The 16,539-nt window shown below is 37.6% G+C and overlaps 1 protein-coding gene across 8 annotated transcripts in view; it reads left to right on the forward strand.

Moving 5' to 3' along the window:
* The window catches only part of DPP8 (dipeptidyl peptidase 8), a 54,562-nt gene extending 38,661 nt beyond the window's left edge, over positions 1-15,901 (forward strand). For 4 of the 8 annotated variants that reach the window (XM_022579801.3, XM_089907091.1, XM_089907093.1 and 1 more), the window contains 7 exons: positions 487-622; positions 1,722-1,867; positions 7,709-7,855; positions 9,069-9,221; positions 10,479-10,621; positions 11,558-11,669; positions 13,903-15,901. In XM_022579801.3, the coding sequence (XP_022435509.1) occupies positions 487-622; positions 1,722-1,867; positions 7,709-7,855; positions 9,069-9,221; positions 10,479-10,621; positions 11,558-11,669; positions 13,903-14,025 (960 nt within the window). In that variant the 3' untranslated portion in view covers positions 14,026-15,901. Of the gene's footprint in view, positions 1-486; positions 623-1,721; positions 1,868-7,708; positions 7,856-8,265; positions 8,414-9,068; positions 9,222-10,478; positions 10,622-11,557; positions 11,670-13,902 lie in introns of those variants that run through there. The other 4 variants (XR_016392073.1, XM_089907094.1, XM_089907092.1 and 1 more) reach the window with 4 other exon arrangements.
* Positions 15,902-16,539: the final 638 nt, after the last annotated feature.

The following is a 16,539-nucleotide window of genomic DNA, read 5'->3' on the forward strand; positions in this document are numbered from 1 at the left end:
TAAGTCCCTGTTTGAAAAGGGTTTCCTGTCATATAAAAAACCCTCTATTCGGGCTTCCCTGGTGGCGCAGTGGTTGAGAGTCCGCCTGCCGATGCAGGGGACACGGGTTCGTGCCCTGGTCCGGGAAGATCCCACATGCCGCGGAGCGGCTGGGCCCATGAGCCATGGCCCCTGAGCCTGCGCGTCCGGAGCCTGCACATCCGGAGCCTGTGCTCCGCAACGGGAGAGGCCACAACAATGAGAGGCCCACATACCGCAAAAAAAAGAAAAAAACAAAAACCCTCTATTCATGTAATACTCCTTTTCAGTAATGTGAAAATTGGTGAAGTTGGCCTGCAAAAACCTTATACTTAACTTTAGAATTGTATATGTGTATAAATGGTCAGACTCTTACCATACTCCAGCTGTAGCATCAGTGCACATGTAGCAACAGATAACCTTTTTTACTTTTCCCTGGGGAAAAGTAATTGTTTTTCCTTTCTCTAGCATTGTGACTTCTTTATAAGTAAGTATAGTAACCAGAAGAATCCACACTGTGTGTCCCTTTACAAGCTCTCAAGTCCTGAAGATGACCCAACCTGCAAAACAAAGGAATTTTGGGCCACCATTTTGGATTCAGCAGGTACTCATTTCCCTGAGCCTGATCTTAAGTAGGATTAGTACATTAGGGCACTAAACCTGTGTCATATGTCCACATTTCCTGAACAGAGTCTTCCCATCTCTTATCACCACCTGTCCCTGAGCTGCTGGGTTCCTGATTGATCCCACCCCTCCTAGTCTATCAATTATCAAATAAGACTGGTTACCTCCTACTCCAGGCAGGAGCAAGCCTGGAAAGCCTTTTTGAATATAAGATTAAAATAGTCAAGATACCAGCTAGGAAGTGATTTATTCACATGTTTGGATGAGTTCCCAGATAAACAACTGAATTTGAAGATAATATATACTGAACTAGTAAGACTCTTGGGAAGGGAAGCTGCAGCTTTAAGGAATACCCAGCTGGTCACTTTCTTAAACTTCTACAGCACTTGTAATGGCCATCTTAATAAAAGATAGAACACTCATTCTGTATGGGAGTGAAGAGCACTGTGAATTACCTATTTTTAAAATGCTTGATTTCTTAAACATGAAGAATGGACTAATTTTTTGTATCTTTTAATTCATTTTGTCCCCAAATCCTTTTTTCCTGTTAGGTATTTTCACTCATAAATACCTCCTAAGGGATTAAGAAATTAGTGCAAATCCACAAGGTATAAGTATGTTCTGATGTCCACAATCAGGATTTGTAATATGGTGATGATCTCTGCTTAAACTGTAACATCATCCAGTATACACAGATTTAGTATAGGTCTGTATCGCTTTGGAAAACCAATTGATTAAGTTAATTTGTGGTTTCAGTTTCCCATCAGGTATATGGCTTAACCATCAATAAGTTACACAAACCGAGCACAAAGTATTTGTGTTCTGCATGTAAATACCTCCTGGGCTTCAAGGATTATTCATAATACTTTGTGTCTGCTTCTCAAGTGGATAGTTTGATATGTTCATTAGATTTCCTTTTTTAAAGATAACTTTGTGCTTGATTTCTTGCTTATCATCTGAAGGGGGGGATGGTTAGTTATTTGTGTATAGGGTGGTGGGTTTATGGTATCTTTTCCTTGCTCTCAGATTGCTGAGCTCCCATAAGAACTCCTTTTACAGACTATGTTACCTCCTCTCAGGTCCTCTTCCTGACTATACCCCTCCAGAAATTTTTTCTTTTGAAAGCACTACTGGATTTACATTGTATGGGATGCTATACAAACCTCACGATCTACAACCTGGAAAGAAATACCCAACTGTGCTGTTTATATATGGTGGTCCTCAGGTGGGCATATTTATATACATATATGTGTGTGTGTGTGTTTTTTCATTTTCTTTTTCTTTTTTTTAGGTGATTTGTTTTTTAAATGTCTGGTCAGTTGTTTAAGTTAAGATTTGAACATTGCTCAGCCTCTGCTATTATTGACTCTGGCTTATGCTCTAATTATCCAATTTAGGAGTTCAGGAAGCTGGGTTTTGTTAGATAGCTAACTCGAAAATCAGTGTCAATTTCTTCTTTTTTCTTTTGGCCACACCATGCGGTTTGTGGGATCTTAGTTCCCCGACTAGGGATCAAACCCAGGCCCTCGCCAGTGAAAGCACAGTCTTAACCACTGGACCGCCAAGGGAATTCCCTCAATGTCAGTTTCTTAATTTACAGTGAGGACTATAACTGTCATGGAGAATGTAGTATGTCAGTAGGTAAATATGTTGTTTTGTAGGTAGAGAACTTGTTTTGGAAATGATTTTAAATAATTAAATGTCTTGGTAAATAAAGAGTCTTAACAGATACTTTTGAAAGCCTTGGTAGCCTAATGAATTCCATCTCTTCATTCTAAGGCCACATCTCTCAAGAAAGCTATAATACTTTTATCAGCTAGTTAAGGCAACTGCTATACTACTATTCAGCACTGTAAGAAGTTTACACCTTGATTTTCTTGTTTCCACCTTAAGTATTAGCATGTGAATATTAAGCAAATTTTACTGTCAGAGTAAAGTATTTTGGATAGGTGAATTGGTAAATTGGTAATTTTTTTAATGTTTAATCTTGGTTATATATCTTACATTGAGACCCTGTAGAAATTAGAATATAATTACAATGTTTTTCTAATAGAACTCTCTTGGACTCAGTAAATATCCTTTATAATTATACCCAGTTATTCAGATCTGGAAATGTATCTAAATGTAAAGTTATCCAAAAAATAAAAGTAACTACATAAGTCATAACATCTCAGCAATAACTGTCATATATCAAGTTAAATCACTTTGCCATTGTTTAGTGTGTTTTACAAACAAAACGTGATTCACATTTGTATAATTGTCATCTACACATAAATTATGAAAGAATTAAATTAGACTTCTCTTAAAAACTTTGAACTAAATCTTTGTAAATTTAAAAAAAGGTGTAATACAGGGCTTCCCTGGTGGCACAGTGGTTGAGGGTCTGCCTGCCGATGCAGGGGACACGGGTTTGTGCCCCCGTCCGGGAGGATCCCACATGCCGCGGAGCGGCTAGGCCCATGAGCCATGGCTGCTGAGCCTGTGCGTCCAGAGCCTGTGCTCCGCAACGGGAGAGGCAACAACAGTGAGAGGCCCATGTACTGCAAAATAAATAAAAATAAATAAAAGGTGTAATACAAAGAAATTCAGGAGAGAAATTACAGGACACGCTCAGAAACTTTATGTGTTTTGTTATATTATTTTGATATTATGACTAAGTAAGAAGGGTGTTTCTCCTTCCTAATGAAGAAATGATATATAAGATATGTGGAAAACACACTATAAAAACTAGCTGGTTATTTATATTTTTAATACTAAAGGACTCCTTATATTAGTAATTAAGTTTCAAAAGTCTAAGCCATATGAAAAGGTAGTATCACTAAGCATTAGGGAAATGCAAATCAAAACCACAATGAGATACCACCTCACACCCCTTAGGATAGTTATTGTCAAAAAAAAAGGAAAATAATAAATGTTGGTGAGGGTGTAGAAAAATTGGAACTCTAATATGTTGCTGATGGGAATGTAAAATGAAAACAATATGGAAAGTATTGTTTCTGCTATGGAAAACAATATGGCAGTACTTCAAAAAGTTAAACATAGAATTTTAATCTGATCCAGCAATTCCATCTCAGGATGTATACCCAAAAGAATTCAAAGCAAAAACTCAAACAGATACTTGTACACCAGTGTTGATTGCAACATTATTCACAATAGCCAAAAGGTGGAAGCAACCCCAGTGTCCGTTGATAGATGAATGGGTAAACAAAATGTGGTATGTAGAGGAATATTATGCAGCCTTTTAAAAGAAAAAGGAAATTCTGACTCATACTACAGCATGGATGAACATTGAGCTCACTATGCTAAGTAAAATAAGCCAGGCACAGAAGGATAAATATTATATTTTTCCACTTGTATGAGGTACCTAGAAGAAGTAAATTCATAGAGACAGAAAGTAGAATAGAGGTTGTCAGGGACTGGGGAGGGATAGGGAATTATTGTTTAATAGGTTTGAAGTTTCTGTTTGGGATGATGAAAAAGTTCTGGAAATGGATAGTGATGATGGTTGCACAGCAGTGTGAATGTACTTAATACCACTGAATTATATACACTTAAAATGGTTAAAATGCATGTTTTACCATAATAAAGTCCTCACCATGCAGTAAAAACAAAATTCTTTAATTGTTTGGAGTACTTTATGAATACAACTGCATTTTTTTGCACTTATAGAACAGTTTCTTTCTCAAAGTGTTCTTTGGAAGCATTCAAATTTGGTGAGGCCACAGGAGAATCTGCTATTCAGTTTGCAGGGAGATTTCCCCATAAGACTTTGCATGATAGAATGCATTTGGCACTTCAACCCACTGGGAGGTCATTCATCCTTGTGTTTGATGACCATGTGGATTAGTTACGGAGAGGCTCCTTAATGTAAGATCAGATCTTTCTAATAGCACACAATAACCTTGCAAAATTTGATTAAATCACATAAGTGGTCCAAACCTTTTTTTTCTTGGTGTATATTCAGGTCAAAGTGGGAATTTTTTTTTTTTTTTTTGCGGTACGCGGGCCTCTCACCATTGTGGCCTCTCCCGTCGCAGAGCACAGACTCCGGACGCGCAGGCCCAGCGGCCATGGCTACGGGCCCAGCCGCTCCGCGACATGCGGGATCCTCCTGGACCAGGGCACAAACCCGTGTCCCCTGCATAGGCAGGCAGACTCCCAACTACTGCGCCACCAGGGAATCCTCCAAAGTGGGAATCTTTTGAATAACAACAATGCCACAATTCATAACATGAGGTGAATTACTTCATCGCTAAATGCAGCAACATCTGTAGTCGGACAAAAGTGAAACCAAGGAAAGCAACAAATATTTCCCATTAAAGCCATCAAGGCTTAGTTCTTTAAACTTTTCATTGATAACAGTAGTGTGTTTAAAAATGTTTATTTAGCAAATATTTATGCTACTTCCTATGTGCCAGACACTGTTCTGCAAACATAAATGCACAAGAGAGCAAGTTAAAATAGCAGAACACAGGTTTTGAAGAATTGATACTGAAGAAAACTTCTGAATTCTTAGTGCTAAAGGGCATTATGTTTAAGTACCTCCTTCTAAGAAGAAGCAGGCCTGGAGGCTGCAAAGGCAGAAACACTGGCTCTGGGGGAGAATGTTGTATCAGGCAATTGAGGCCATCTTCTGTGATTGACAGCAAGCAAAGAAGTGAGTTATTTTTCTTATATGTTCATATATGTGTTCCTTGCCTAATACTTCTTTTTTCAGCTCCCTCCCTTTAAAAACAAGCACTTTTGCCCACCAAACCCCTCCTCCCAAGGTAGACAGGGAAAACATCACTCTCTTGTCTCTGTTTTTCATTCATTCAGCTCAGCAAATAGTTATTGAGTTCCTATTATGTACCAGGCACTATTCTAGGCAGTGAGGATACCACAGTGAACAAGTCAGACTAATGTCCCACCCTCATGGAGATTAATGAGGAAAATAATAAACAAGCAGACATATAAATTATATAACTTCATATAATGGAAGTGTTATGAATAATTGTTGGGAAAGAGGATGGCAAAGTGACTAAAATGAGGGTTCTGACTGGAAGGTCAGGGAAGCTCTCTGAGGTTGTAGAGGATGAGAAGGGATGAGCCATGTTAAAGATCTGAGGGCAGAGCATTGTAGACAGAGGGAACAGTAAATGTTAATGTGTCCTGGGGTTAGAACCAACTTGATATAGTTAGTGGTAAGGTTAGAGTACAGTGCTCAAGGGGGGAAATGGTATGAGATGAGGTCACAGAAATAGCCAAGAGCTAGATAATGTAGTGTCTCAAAGGCAGTGGTAAGGAGTTTAGATCTTACTCTGATCTAAACCCCCTGCCATTAGGAGGACCAAAGCTATAAAGTCATACCTGATTTACATTTTTAAACACCGTCCTGTTGCTGTGAGAACAGACTATACGGAGGACAAGTATAGAAACAGAAAGACCAGTTTGACAGTTGTTGCAGTGGCACTAAACATCTGAAAGTTCAAAAGGAGAAGGTTCTTTATACCGCCACTGCCCGTCTAGCCCACTCAATGCTCAGTAGGTATTTATTGAGTGAAGACAGCATCGATGTTTATTTTAACTCCTGGCTGGCTTGGTTTTCCCATTGGTTTCAGCCAGAGAACACTTCCTCAATTTTGCCAGAACCTTTTTTTGTTTGTTTATTATCTACCTTAGTATCCACCAAACCTTGAACTTCTCTAACTTTCTGCCCATTAATTAAAGTCTTCTTTTCACCAGAGAGTATATTTCTGGTGAAGCCCAAACTACATTTAATTTCTCAGTCGTTTTGAAGTATAGTTTCTAGGGCAATAAAGATATTTAAGAATTATTCTACCTTTTGCACTGATATGTGTAGCAGGAAAAAAGAAGCTGACTGGTCATAGTAATTCATTAAAATACTTCAGTTTTCCCTCTACTGGTCAGAGACAATCCCAGAAGAGACAGGTAGGGAGAAAAAATGATCTTATTCTGTCATTTGAATGATACAATTCTTCCTCAGGGTAGAAGTAATCATTTTAGTAATTTTTTCTATGGGGTAGGTTAAATCACTTATCTTGTATGTAGTTAATATCTAGGTTATAATTTTAAAGTCTGTAGTTACTCAGTAATTCCTCAGAACTTAGAGTGTGAAGTTAAGAAAGAAAAGAAGTAACATGAACATGAAAAGATTTAATTTAAAAGTAAATAAGGGGACTTCCCTGGTGGTGCAGTGGTTAAGAATCCGCCTGCCAATGCAGGGGACATGGGTTCAAGTCCTGGTCCGGGAAGATCCCACGTGCTGTGGAGCACCTAAGCCCACGTGCCACAACTACTGAGCCTGCGCGTTAGAGCCCACGAGCCACAACTACTGAGCCCACGTGCCACAACTAGTGAAGCCCACATGCCTAGAGCCCGTGCTCTGCAACAAGAGAAGCCACTGCAGTGAGAAGCCCGCACACCACAACTAAGAGTAGCCTCCGCCCGCTGCAACTAGAGAAAGCCCAGGCACAGCAACGAAGACCCAACACAGCCAAAAATAAATAAAATAAGTTAATTTTAAAAATAAAAATAAATCAGGGAGGGCTTCCCTGGTGGCGCAGTGGTTGAGAGTCCGCCTGCCGATGCAGGGGACACGGGTTCGTGCCCCGGTCCGGGAAGATCCCACATGCCGCGAAGAGGCTGGGCCCGTGAGCCATGGCCACTGAGCCTGCACGTCTGGAGCCTGTGCTCCGCAACGGGGAAGGCCACAACAGTGAGAGGCCCGCGTACCGCAAAATAAATAAATAAATAAATAAATCAGGGAGAGGGGGAGAAGGGGAATTGCTAATCAATGGGCATAAAAAATTCTTAATTATGCAAGATGAATAAATTCTAGAGATCTGCTGTTCAACATTGTCCTATGATTAACAATACTGTATTGTACACTTAAAATTTTAAGAGGGTCCATTTCATGTGTTCTTGCCACAAGAAAATAATTTCATTTTATAGGCAAAATAATGTTAAAAATTTAAGCCTTCTATTTTTTGCAGCATCCTGCCTCTCTTATGCTTTTGTATGCTGCCATATAATAAATTTCACTGAAGCTGTATTTCTTCCTCAGGTGCAGTTGGTGAATAATCGGTTTAAAGGAATCAAGTATTTCCGATTGAATACCCTAGCCTCTCTGGGTTACGTGGTTGTAGTGATAGACAACAGGGGATCCTGTCACCGAGGGCTTAAATTTGAAGGCGCCTTTAAATATAAAATGGTGTGTGAACATACAAACATTTTTCTTTTAAAGACATTTACAATTTTTGGTGCATTGTTTAGTGTGAAATCCCAGAGAAGGAGTTGGGGGAAGGCACTGTGAGTGTGTGTGCACGTGTGTGCATGTGAGCATGTGTTATGGTTTGGGGGTGGGAGGAAAGGTACAACTTGATATTCACTAGGCTATTCATGCCTACCTCTATGTAAATTTGGGGAGCTGAGATAGAACCACTTTTATATAGAAACCCCCTGTCTTTCTATTTTTTATGTCCAGTTTAGCCAGAAGCCAGTCCATTTAGTTTTCAGCATCCTGTACACTATTAGGAATAATTGAGATTTGTTCTGTCCTCTGTGAAGAGAGAAACCAACTGGTTAGTGCCTTCCTTGTGACAAGCCTCTTTCTCTCTACAGGAAGCTTTAAATGCTACCTTTTAGAGATGCCCCATGTCCTTTCTGCTGCTTTGGGAAATGATGAGAATCCGATGTTCCTTTTGCACAGTAAGGCAGTTACTGTGTTTGCCAGTGTATTGGACATGCTGAGTAAGACATGGGGATTTTCTCCCACAGCCAGTTCTTTGACCTTATGTTGTATTCTCATGTAAGTTTTTGTTTTTATTTTTGTTTTTGGCTCAGTGAAGTGAGATTGTGTGCACTGGCAGGCCTAGTAATACAGACAGGGTGGTGGCGATAGGAATTAGGACTATACAGGACTTTAAAGAAATTGTATGTTCAGTTCCTAGAGGTAGGTGATAGGGAAATAGGATAATGCGTCAAGAGTGATTCCTTCTGCTTTATTACATTAAGCTTTAAAAAGGAGAGGTAATATTAGTCAACCACTTAAGGGGGCTAATTTTTTATCTTTGGGTATAGGAAGGCTTGTTACAAGGAAGATGCTGACCTCTTAGCAGACAACAGAACAAATGGAAATGGGAAATACCCATATGGCAAGGGACATTTTGGGTCACAGTAGGAAAGAACTTTATGACTAAGGGGTAACTAAACTCTAGGACAGGCTAGCAACAGAAGCTATATATAGGCTCCTATCTCTAGAGTTAAAAAATTTTTTTTCAAGCAACAGAATTTCCATTGATAATGAGTTCTTATCTAAAAAAACTACAGGTATTTTTAGTAAGAACATCTATCAGCTTTAAAAGCACTCTTATAATAAGATTTTTATTTATCAGAATCAGTGAAATGCTCTCCATTTTTTACAGGGTCAAATAGAAATTGACGATCAGGTGGAAGGACTCCAATATCTAGCCTCTCAATATGATTTCATTGACTTAGATCGTGTGGGCATCCATGGCTGGTCCTATGGAGGATACCTCTCCCTGATGGCATTAATGCAGAGGTCAGATATATTCAGGGTATGTGATTTCCTATGGTACTTCTTTTTGCAATAAGCGTAGAATTTTCTATAAATTGAGATATGAGGAAATGCAAATTTTCTGAAGGTTTACAAAGTTGACAGTACTGTGAAATGTTAGGGTTTGTGTGTTTAATAGCCGTGTGAAATAATAGATATATCTTGTCAACTCGTGAGATATGTTTACGTATCTTTATCTACATTTATCTATATAAAATAATTGTCAACTTGATCAGTTACTGGCTATTTATAGACATATGCCAAAGATTATGGGAGATAGTCATGATTAGTAAAACACACATTCATATTGGGTTGTTCTTATTTGTGTAATTGTTGGACTATAACCTCTGAGGGCAGGGATCTGTCTGCCCTATGCTGTATCCTCAGCTGCCAAGCACAATGCTTGGCACATAGTCGGTCCTAAGTAAATCTGTACTGAATGAATAAACTATGAAATATGTAAACAATGATTCCAATTCTATAAACAACTTCTTAGAAAAATATTTTACAAGAAAATATAAAATGATGCTAACAGTTGTTAAGGGAATGGGAATTATGAGTGGCATTTTTCTTTTTAATATTTCAATAACATTTTATTTTACAGTGAAAATTTTTTATTTTTTAAGAATAAAAACTGTAGGGTTTTTGTTCTTACATGTATATTCAGATAATCTTTATTTATAATAACCACAAAATGAACTCTGAATACTGCCATAATTTTCCCAGGCTTGCAGCTGTCAAGAAAGTAATTACAGTATTTAAATCAATATTTAAATATAAAACTGTGTGGGAGACTTAAAATGAGGCAAGTATTTAGTGCTTAAATATATTTCATTCATTGTTTTAAATTCTGTACTGCCAACAGAAGCTAAAAAAAGACTGCTTTTTCCTATATAAAGCTGACACTTGTCCCATATTTTTTTCCCCAGGAGCAGGAATGAATTTACACTGAGGCATTCATATATTCTAGTTCAGCCTCCCCTTTTAACAGAGGCCCATGTTTATATTTCATCTAGCCCAGGTTAAGGATTTGGTGTGTGGCACATCTGTGGAACATGAAGCTAACTGACTCACAAAGTATCAAATTCTTGACCTTCGCACTCCCCTTTGATTTTCTGAGTTGCCTGAGACCATGTATGCTCCAGTGATGGGGCTAAAGCCTAAGGATAATTTTAGCCTGTAAATTTGCAGTTACAGACTCTCAGTGCTAGCCATTCTTTTCTGGACCACACTTGACTGTCAGTGTTATCTTATGCAGGTTGCTATTGCTGGGGCCCCAGTCACTCTGTGGATCTTCTATGATACAGGCTACACGGAACGTTATATGGGTCACCCTGACCAGAATGAACAGGGCTATTACTTAGGATCTGTGGCCATGCAAGCAGAAAAATTCCCCTCTGAGTAAGCTTAAGCTTTAAAATTAAAATTATAAATTTAAAATTGTATCTTTGAAAATTGTCTTTAATAATAAGGAAAACTATAAGCATGACAAAACCAAAGCTAATATTTTATAGAGTACTAGAAGACATAGCTGTTTGTCAAAGCTTAATTATAGGCCAGTTCATATAATTTGGGTTTTTTTACAAGTTATATTTGAAGCAGTTGCTTAAGTGATAAAAGAAGCTTAATTAAGTACACAACTGTTTCAAGGTGGAAAAAATTCCATTTCTGCTTACGTATATTTTGCAAGTAACATATGATTTTTCTTTTTCTAGGGACATGCTATAATTATTGATGTGTGCTAATATCTTAATAGGAAATAGAACATGATTTAATTAAAATTTTTTTTTCTTTACATGTAGCATCTGGTTAATATATTACTATTTAATATTGAAATGCTGAATCCTTTTTTTAAATAAATTTATTTATTTATTTATTTTGGCTGCCTTGGGTCTTCGTTGATGCGCGCGGGCTTTCTCTAGTTGTGCAGAGCGGGGGCTACTCTTCGTTGCGGTGTGCGGGCTTCTCATTGCGGTGGCTTCTCTTGTTGCGGAGCACGGGCTCTAGGCATGTGGGCTTCAGTAGTTGTGGCACGTGGGCTCAGTAGTTGTGGTTTGCGGGCTCTAGAGCGCAGGCTCAGTAGTTGTGGCACACGGGCTTAGTTGCTGCATGGCATGTGGGATCTTCCCGTACCAGGGCTCAAACCCGTGTCCCCTGCATTGGCAGGCGGATTCCTAACCACTGCACCACCAGGAAAGTCCCAAAATGTTGAATTCTTATTCTAATATTACAGTATAAGGAAGTTAACGTAGTTAGTTGTGATTAGTTTTAAGGAGTTAAGTGGTTTTCCCAAATACTCTTATTTTGCCTAATCCTCTGATATTTCCATTTTTCCAGACCAAATCGTTTACTACTCTTACATGGGTTCTTGGATGAGAATGTCCATTTTGCACACACCAGTATATTACTGAGTTTTTTAGTGAGGGCTGGAAAGCCATATGATTTACAGGTGAGTTCTTTTACATTTCCTGATTAAAATAGCCATGATTAATGATTGGTTACTTTGAAATATAATAAAGTATGGAATAAGATTGAATTTTCAGCTGTGGCCACTCTCTGCTTAAGAGAACTAAAATAATAGGCATAGTTAGTAGTGCCTCTGGTTAGATAAAAATTAAGATCCTGTGGAAGTCAGGATGAAAATTGTCCTATCAGATTACATGACTTGTGTATCTGTATCTGCTTTCAGTTTGTAATCATGGACAAGATGACAGGAGTCCATTCACTATCCTCCTTTGCTTTTCTTCTTCCTCTTGGAAGGGTAAAGAAATGCTAGTTGATTTCATTGTTATAAAGGATTTTTAGGACCTGATTACAAGGTCTTTTAATTTTCTTCTGTTTTATATTGACATTGGAGCAGAAACCAACAAGTTACTTACCACCATTGCTCCATTACTCAAAAAAAAGCTTTTAAGAGAAATTTTTCCTCCTTTCTTCCTCGTTTCTACTCCTTACACAGATTGTTCTCATAAGAAATGAAAAATATTACTTTTCCCTTTTTTGTGTTTCAGTTGACATTTATGTAGGTAAACTATGAGATATTTGTCTATAGCAGCAGTTTTCAAGCGTTTTGGTCTCAGGACCCTTTTATATACCAAAAAGCTTTTGTTTATGTGAGTTATGTCTATCAGTATTTCTCATATAAGATATTAAGACTAAGAAAATTTTAAAATATTCATTTATTTATTTAAAATTAACAATAATAAACTATTACATGTTAACACAGATCACATTTTTAATGCAGGAGAAAATTTTTCAAAACAAAACAATTTACTGAGAAAGTTAGCACTGTTTTACATTTTTCTAAATCCCTTTAATCTCCGGCTTGATAAGAAATACATCTAGATTCTCGTATCTACTTCCACATACAATCTGTTGTGAAATGTTGTTTTGGCTAAAGTAAATGAAGAAATTTTGGCCTCACAAAATATGTAATTAAGAAATGGGAGTAATATTTTAGCTTTTTCAGATAATCATGGGTATTCTTCTTTGTTGCTACACCAAAACTGAACAAATGGTAGTTTCTTAAAGGTTAGTCTTAGTGTGGAATCTGAAACCATATCTGTAAACTTTTCATACTCTGCTACATTACAATCTGTTGGATCTCGTACTTCAAATGGATCTTTCACCCATGCATTGGTCATCTGGAAAATATTGGTTCACTTCTAAGTGTTGATCCACTTAATCATACAATATTTTTTAAATCATATACATTGATATTACCACTGATCTCAACAGAAAATTCTCCAAGTATTGAGAAGCTCATGAGCTAGGAGTGGTAGATGCAAGTTTTCCAAAATTCTAATTTTCATTTAAAAGCACAAAATTTATCATTGGCAACAAATACTGTCAGTGTTGTCCTTGAAGTGACTGGCTCACATCATTTTTAGAAAATGTTTGCCAGATAGCCAAGTCTGAATCACCATAGTTGTCATTCTTTCAAGTGAAAAATGGAGTTCCATTTAAAAACTCAGTTGTAGGGACTTCCCTGGCTATCTAGTGGTTAAGACTCCGTTCTTCCACTGCAGGGGGCGTGGGTTCGATACCTGGTCAGGGAACTAAGATCCCGCATGCTGTGCGGCGGGGCCAAAAGAAAAAACAAAACAAAACTCAGTTGTACAAGTCCTTTTCCTTGAGACATCGTGTAGCAGAAGTGCTTTATGCCTTCTTCCCATCTTATCACCACAGAATATAAAAAGACCTCTGCTTAAGGGTTGCAACTTAATAAAATTCTAATTTTTACTACTACTTAAGGAAAACTGGCATTTTTTCTTGTTTACAAGTGTATGTCACTGCCTTGATTCATGCTAAGGCACCAGCACTTTTACCCACCATTGCCTTTCATTATCAGTGCAAATGCCAACACAGTGAATAAAGGCAAATAATATCTTAGTTTTGATCTGAAAGTAAATATGACCTTGTGTATCCCTGGAAAGAGTTCTGAGGACCCCAGAAGTCTGCAAACCACACTTGGAGAACCACTGATCCTTCTGTAAGCTTAGTGGTACATAGGGAATTATAAAAAGAGAAGGCCCTTTAGATAGGATATATGTGTATAACATCTTGGAGAAGCTCTGCTCCATGTTATTAATTCTGTTGAAAATCTCTGGAAAGCTTTGGAAGGAGATGTATTCCTAAATTCTTATTTTGTGTATTTTGATTTTGTTGTTGTTGTTTTTAAGATCTATCCTCAGGAGAGACACAGCATAAGAGTTCCTGAATCTGGAGAACATTATGAACTGCATCTTTTGCACTACCTTCAAGAAAACCTTGGATCACGTATTGCTGCTTTGAAAGTGATATAACTTTGACCTGTGTAGAACTCTGGTATACACTGGCTGTTTAACCAGATGAGGAGGTTTAATCAGTAGAGAATTGATCATCACATTTTGGTACCTGCCACATAACATCTACTTCTGAAAGTATATTTGGTGCCATGCAGGTGTTTACAGCTTGTAGATAGTAATCTAATACCTTAACCATACACAAAATTAAATGATACATATTTCTAAGGGACCCAGCAATACCATGAGAATTACTGAAAGACATTAGTACCATGTATCCATACTACCTTATTTTCATTTTTAATAGCATTATGAAACCTCATGGACTTAATTAGTGTATTTTTACAGTATACTTCTGAGTTTGTTAAAATATGATATTAGTGATTGGGTTGGTTCAATTCCAGAATCTCTGACTAGTTACAGATTTGATAGCACTTAAATGTAATTGAATAGCTTATACTACATTGCTTGGGGTGTATCCAGCATGTTATGAACTAATCACTATTAAACCTATGGCTTAACCGGTCATTAATGATTTTTCAAGGATAACTTAGTAGCCTCCTAAAGACACTTAATTTTGTTTCATTCAGACTCTGACCAGTTTTTAACCAATTTAAACTGTATCTAGTATAAATAGTTCTCTTTGATGATATGACCGAGTGGGTTTTTCCTTTCACATAAAGGCAAGTAACTGTATATGTAGCATGGATTTAATTAGTCTTATAATATTGATAATTACAGACAGGAAAATTTTAATCAAATGATTAGAGCTTAAATATTTGCAGGCAATTTCTTTCACTTTAGGAAAAGAAAAAAGTACACATTCACTTGTATTTTTCAGAAAATTTAGTGGTGCCAGTTTCCATTGGGTATTTCCTCATTGAAATACTCCAGAGTTTTAGGGCAGTGGAGGGGAATTTTGGTGGGGTGGGGGAGACCAGAGTGTGGAGAACGGCAGGGAGAGGAGAAGGCAAGGGTCTGCTTAAGATCTAAGCAGAAGTATAATTTGACAAAAAATACTCATGAAAAAGTTTAGGAATTGAAATTTAAACTCCTAGAATATTAGTTAAGGAAACCAGATTAAGAAATCACACTCTTGCCAACACAGGTACAGACTAACATTATTCAGGGGAGGAAAAGTTCCTTAGAGTTACTTTTACAATTCTAGTTCTAATTTTTTAAATTTTCTTCTTAATTTTGGAAACCTTACAAATTGAAACTTTCTTTAACCTTTTTAAATTATTTGAGTATTATTTAGATATTGTGAGCTTAAAGAGTTTCCAGACAACCTCTTTACCATAAACTGATCCCCAGCAAGGCATGGCTCTCTTTTGCAATGTTCAAAGCGTATAAGTGAGTTCTTGAATGACCATGACATTTTTCTGGTCTAGCCCTAGCAGTTGACTATTAAGGGAGCTCGTAGTGCCGATTGGGATCTGCCATCTTAGAATCTTAGGTTGTTAGATGGGTCACATTGGAGCCAGTGGCAGAGAAGGCACCTATGAGTTTGACAAGCCTCAGTGTTTGGAAAGTACTTCTAAACAACACTCCAAAAAAAAAATTACTCTCTTCTTTCTCACCACTACAGAGAGAGTAGATTTCTGCCCTAGAGAGCACAGCCTCCATTAGTAAGGATGGTGACTGTGTGTGAGATGTGGACTTCATCACTAAGGGCCGCATGGGAGGTGGGGGAGGTCCAGAGATGGCAGGGTGACCTGGTGGTGCTGTCTGTGGAGGGGGATTGGGTTTTGCTGTTTTTGTATTTATACTGTATAATAGGTACCACACTTTTCCCTGTGTCTGTATATGTATTGATTTTCTTGTTATGATATTTTCCCATGCCAATATTTGTTTATATTTTTTTCAATGTTAAATTAAATTGATTTGGGTAACTTTTCTTCCCCAAGAAAGTATTTTCCCCCATGACTTAAGTATGTATCTGATTACTGAAGATGGTTTTTGTCTAGGGACTAGTGGCATCTGACCATCTAACCTTATATAATATGCAATGTAGAAATGCTATACAGTGGCTTTTATACAGCTACTCATTTGAAACCTCTTACCCAATAAGGCTGTTTCTTCAAAATGGCATCTCATATTTTATCAAAACAAACCTTAAAGAACCTCATGGACTCTTGAATTCACAGGTGTTTTCCTTTTGCATCTTGCCTTCTGCTTTCCTCCCATCACAAGGAATGCTTCTGTTATAATTCCCAGTCAGTTAAATGCCATTCTCCTTCCATAGGGGGAAAAATACCTGACTGAATTCGCTTGCATAAAGACAGCTCAACTGAATTTGATTTTAAAATCAATGTGGAAAACATCATAGTCAATTCAAGCAATCAGTAGAAATCTCACTAAAACTATTTGTACCCTGTGTTTGGGTAACAAACTAAAAGGCAAGAGTATAGCAACATTTTTAGTGAGAACCAAAAAGCACTAGCTTAAACATCAAAGGGGGGTTTTGCAGGTTTGATAATTGGGTGCACTTGAACAACCATCAGTAGTTATGGTTGCTTCTGCGTTGTTGAGCAG

The sequence above is a fragment of the Delphinapterus leucas genome, chromosome 2 (genome assembly GCF_059928025.1).
Source record: "Delphinapterus leucas isolate spDelLeu-1000000601 "Yukka" chromosome 2, BTC_Dleu_Yukka2, whole genome shotgun sequence".
Lineage (NCBI taxonomy): Eukaryota > Metazoa > Chordata > Mammalia > Artiodactyla > Monodontidae > Delphinapterus > Delphinapterus leucas.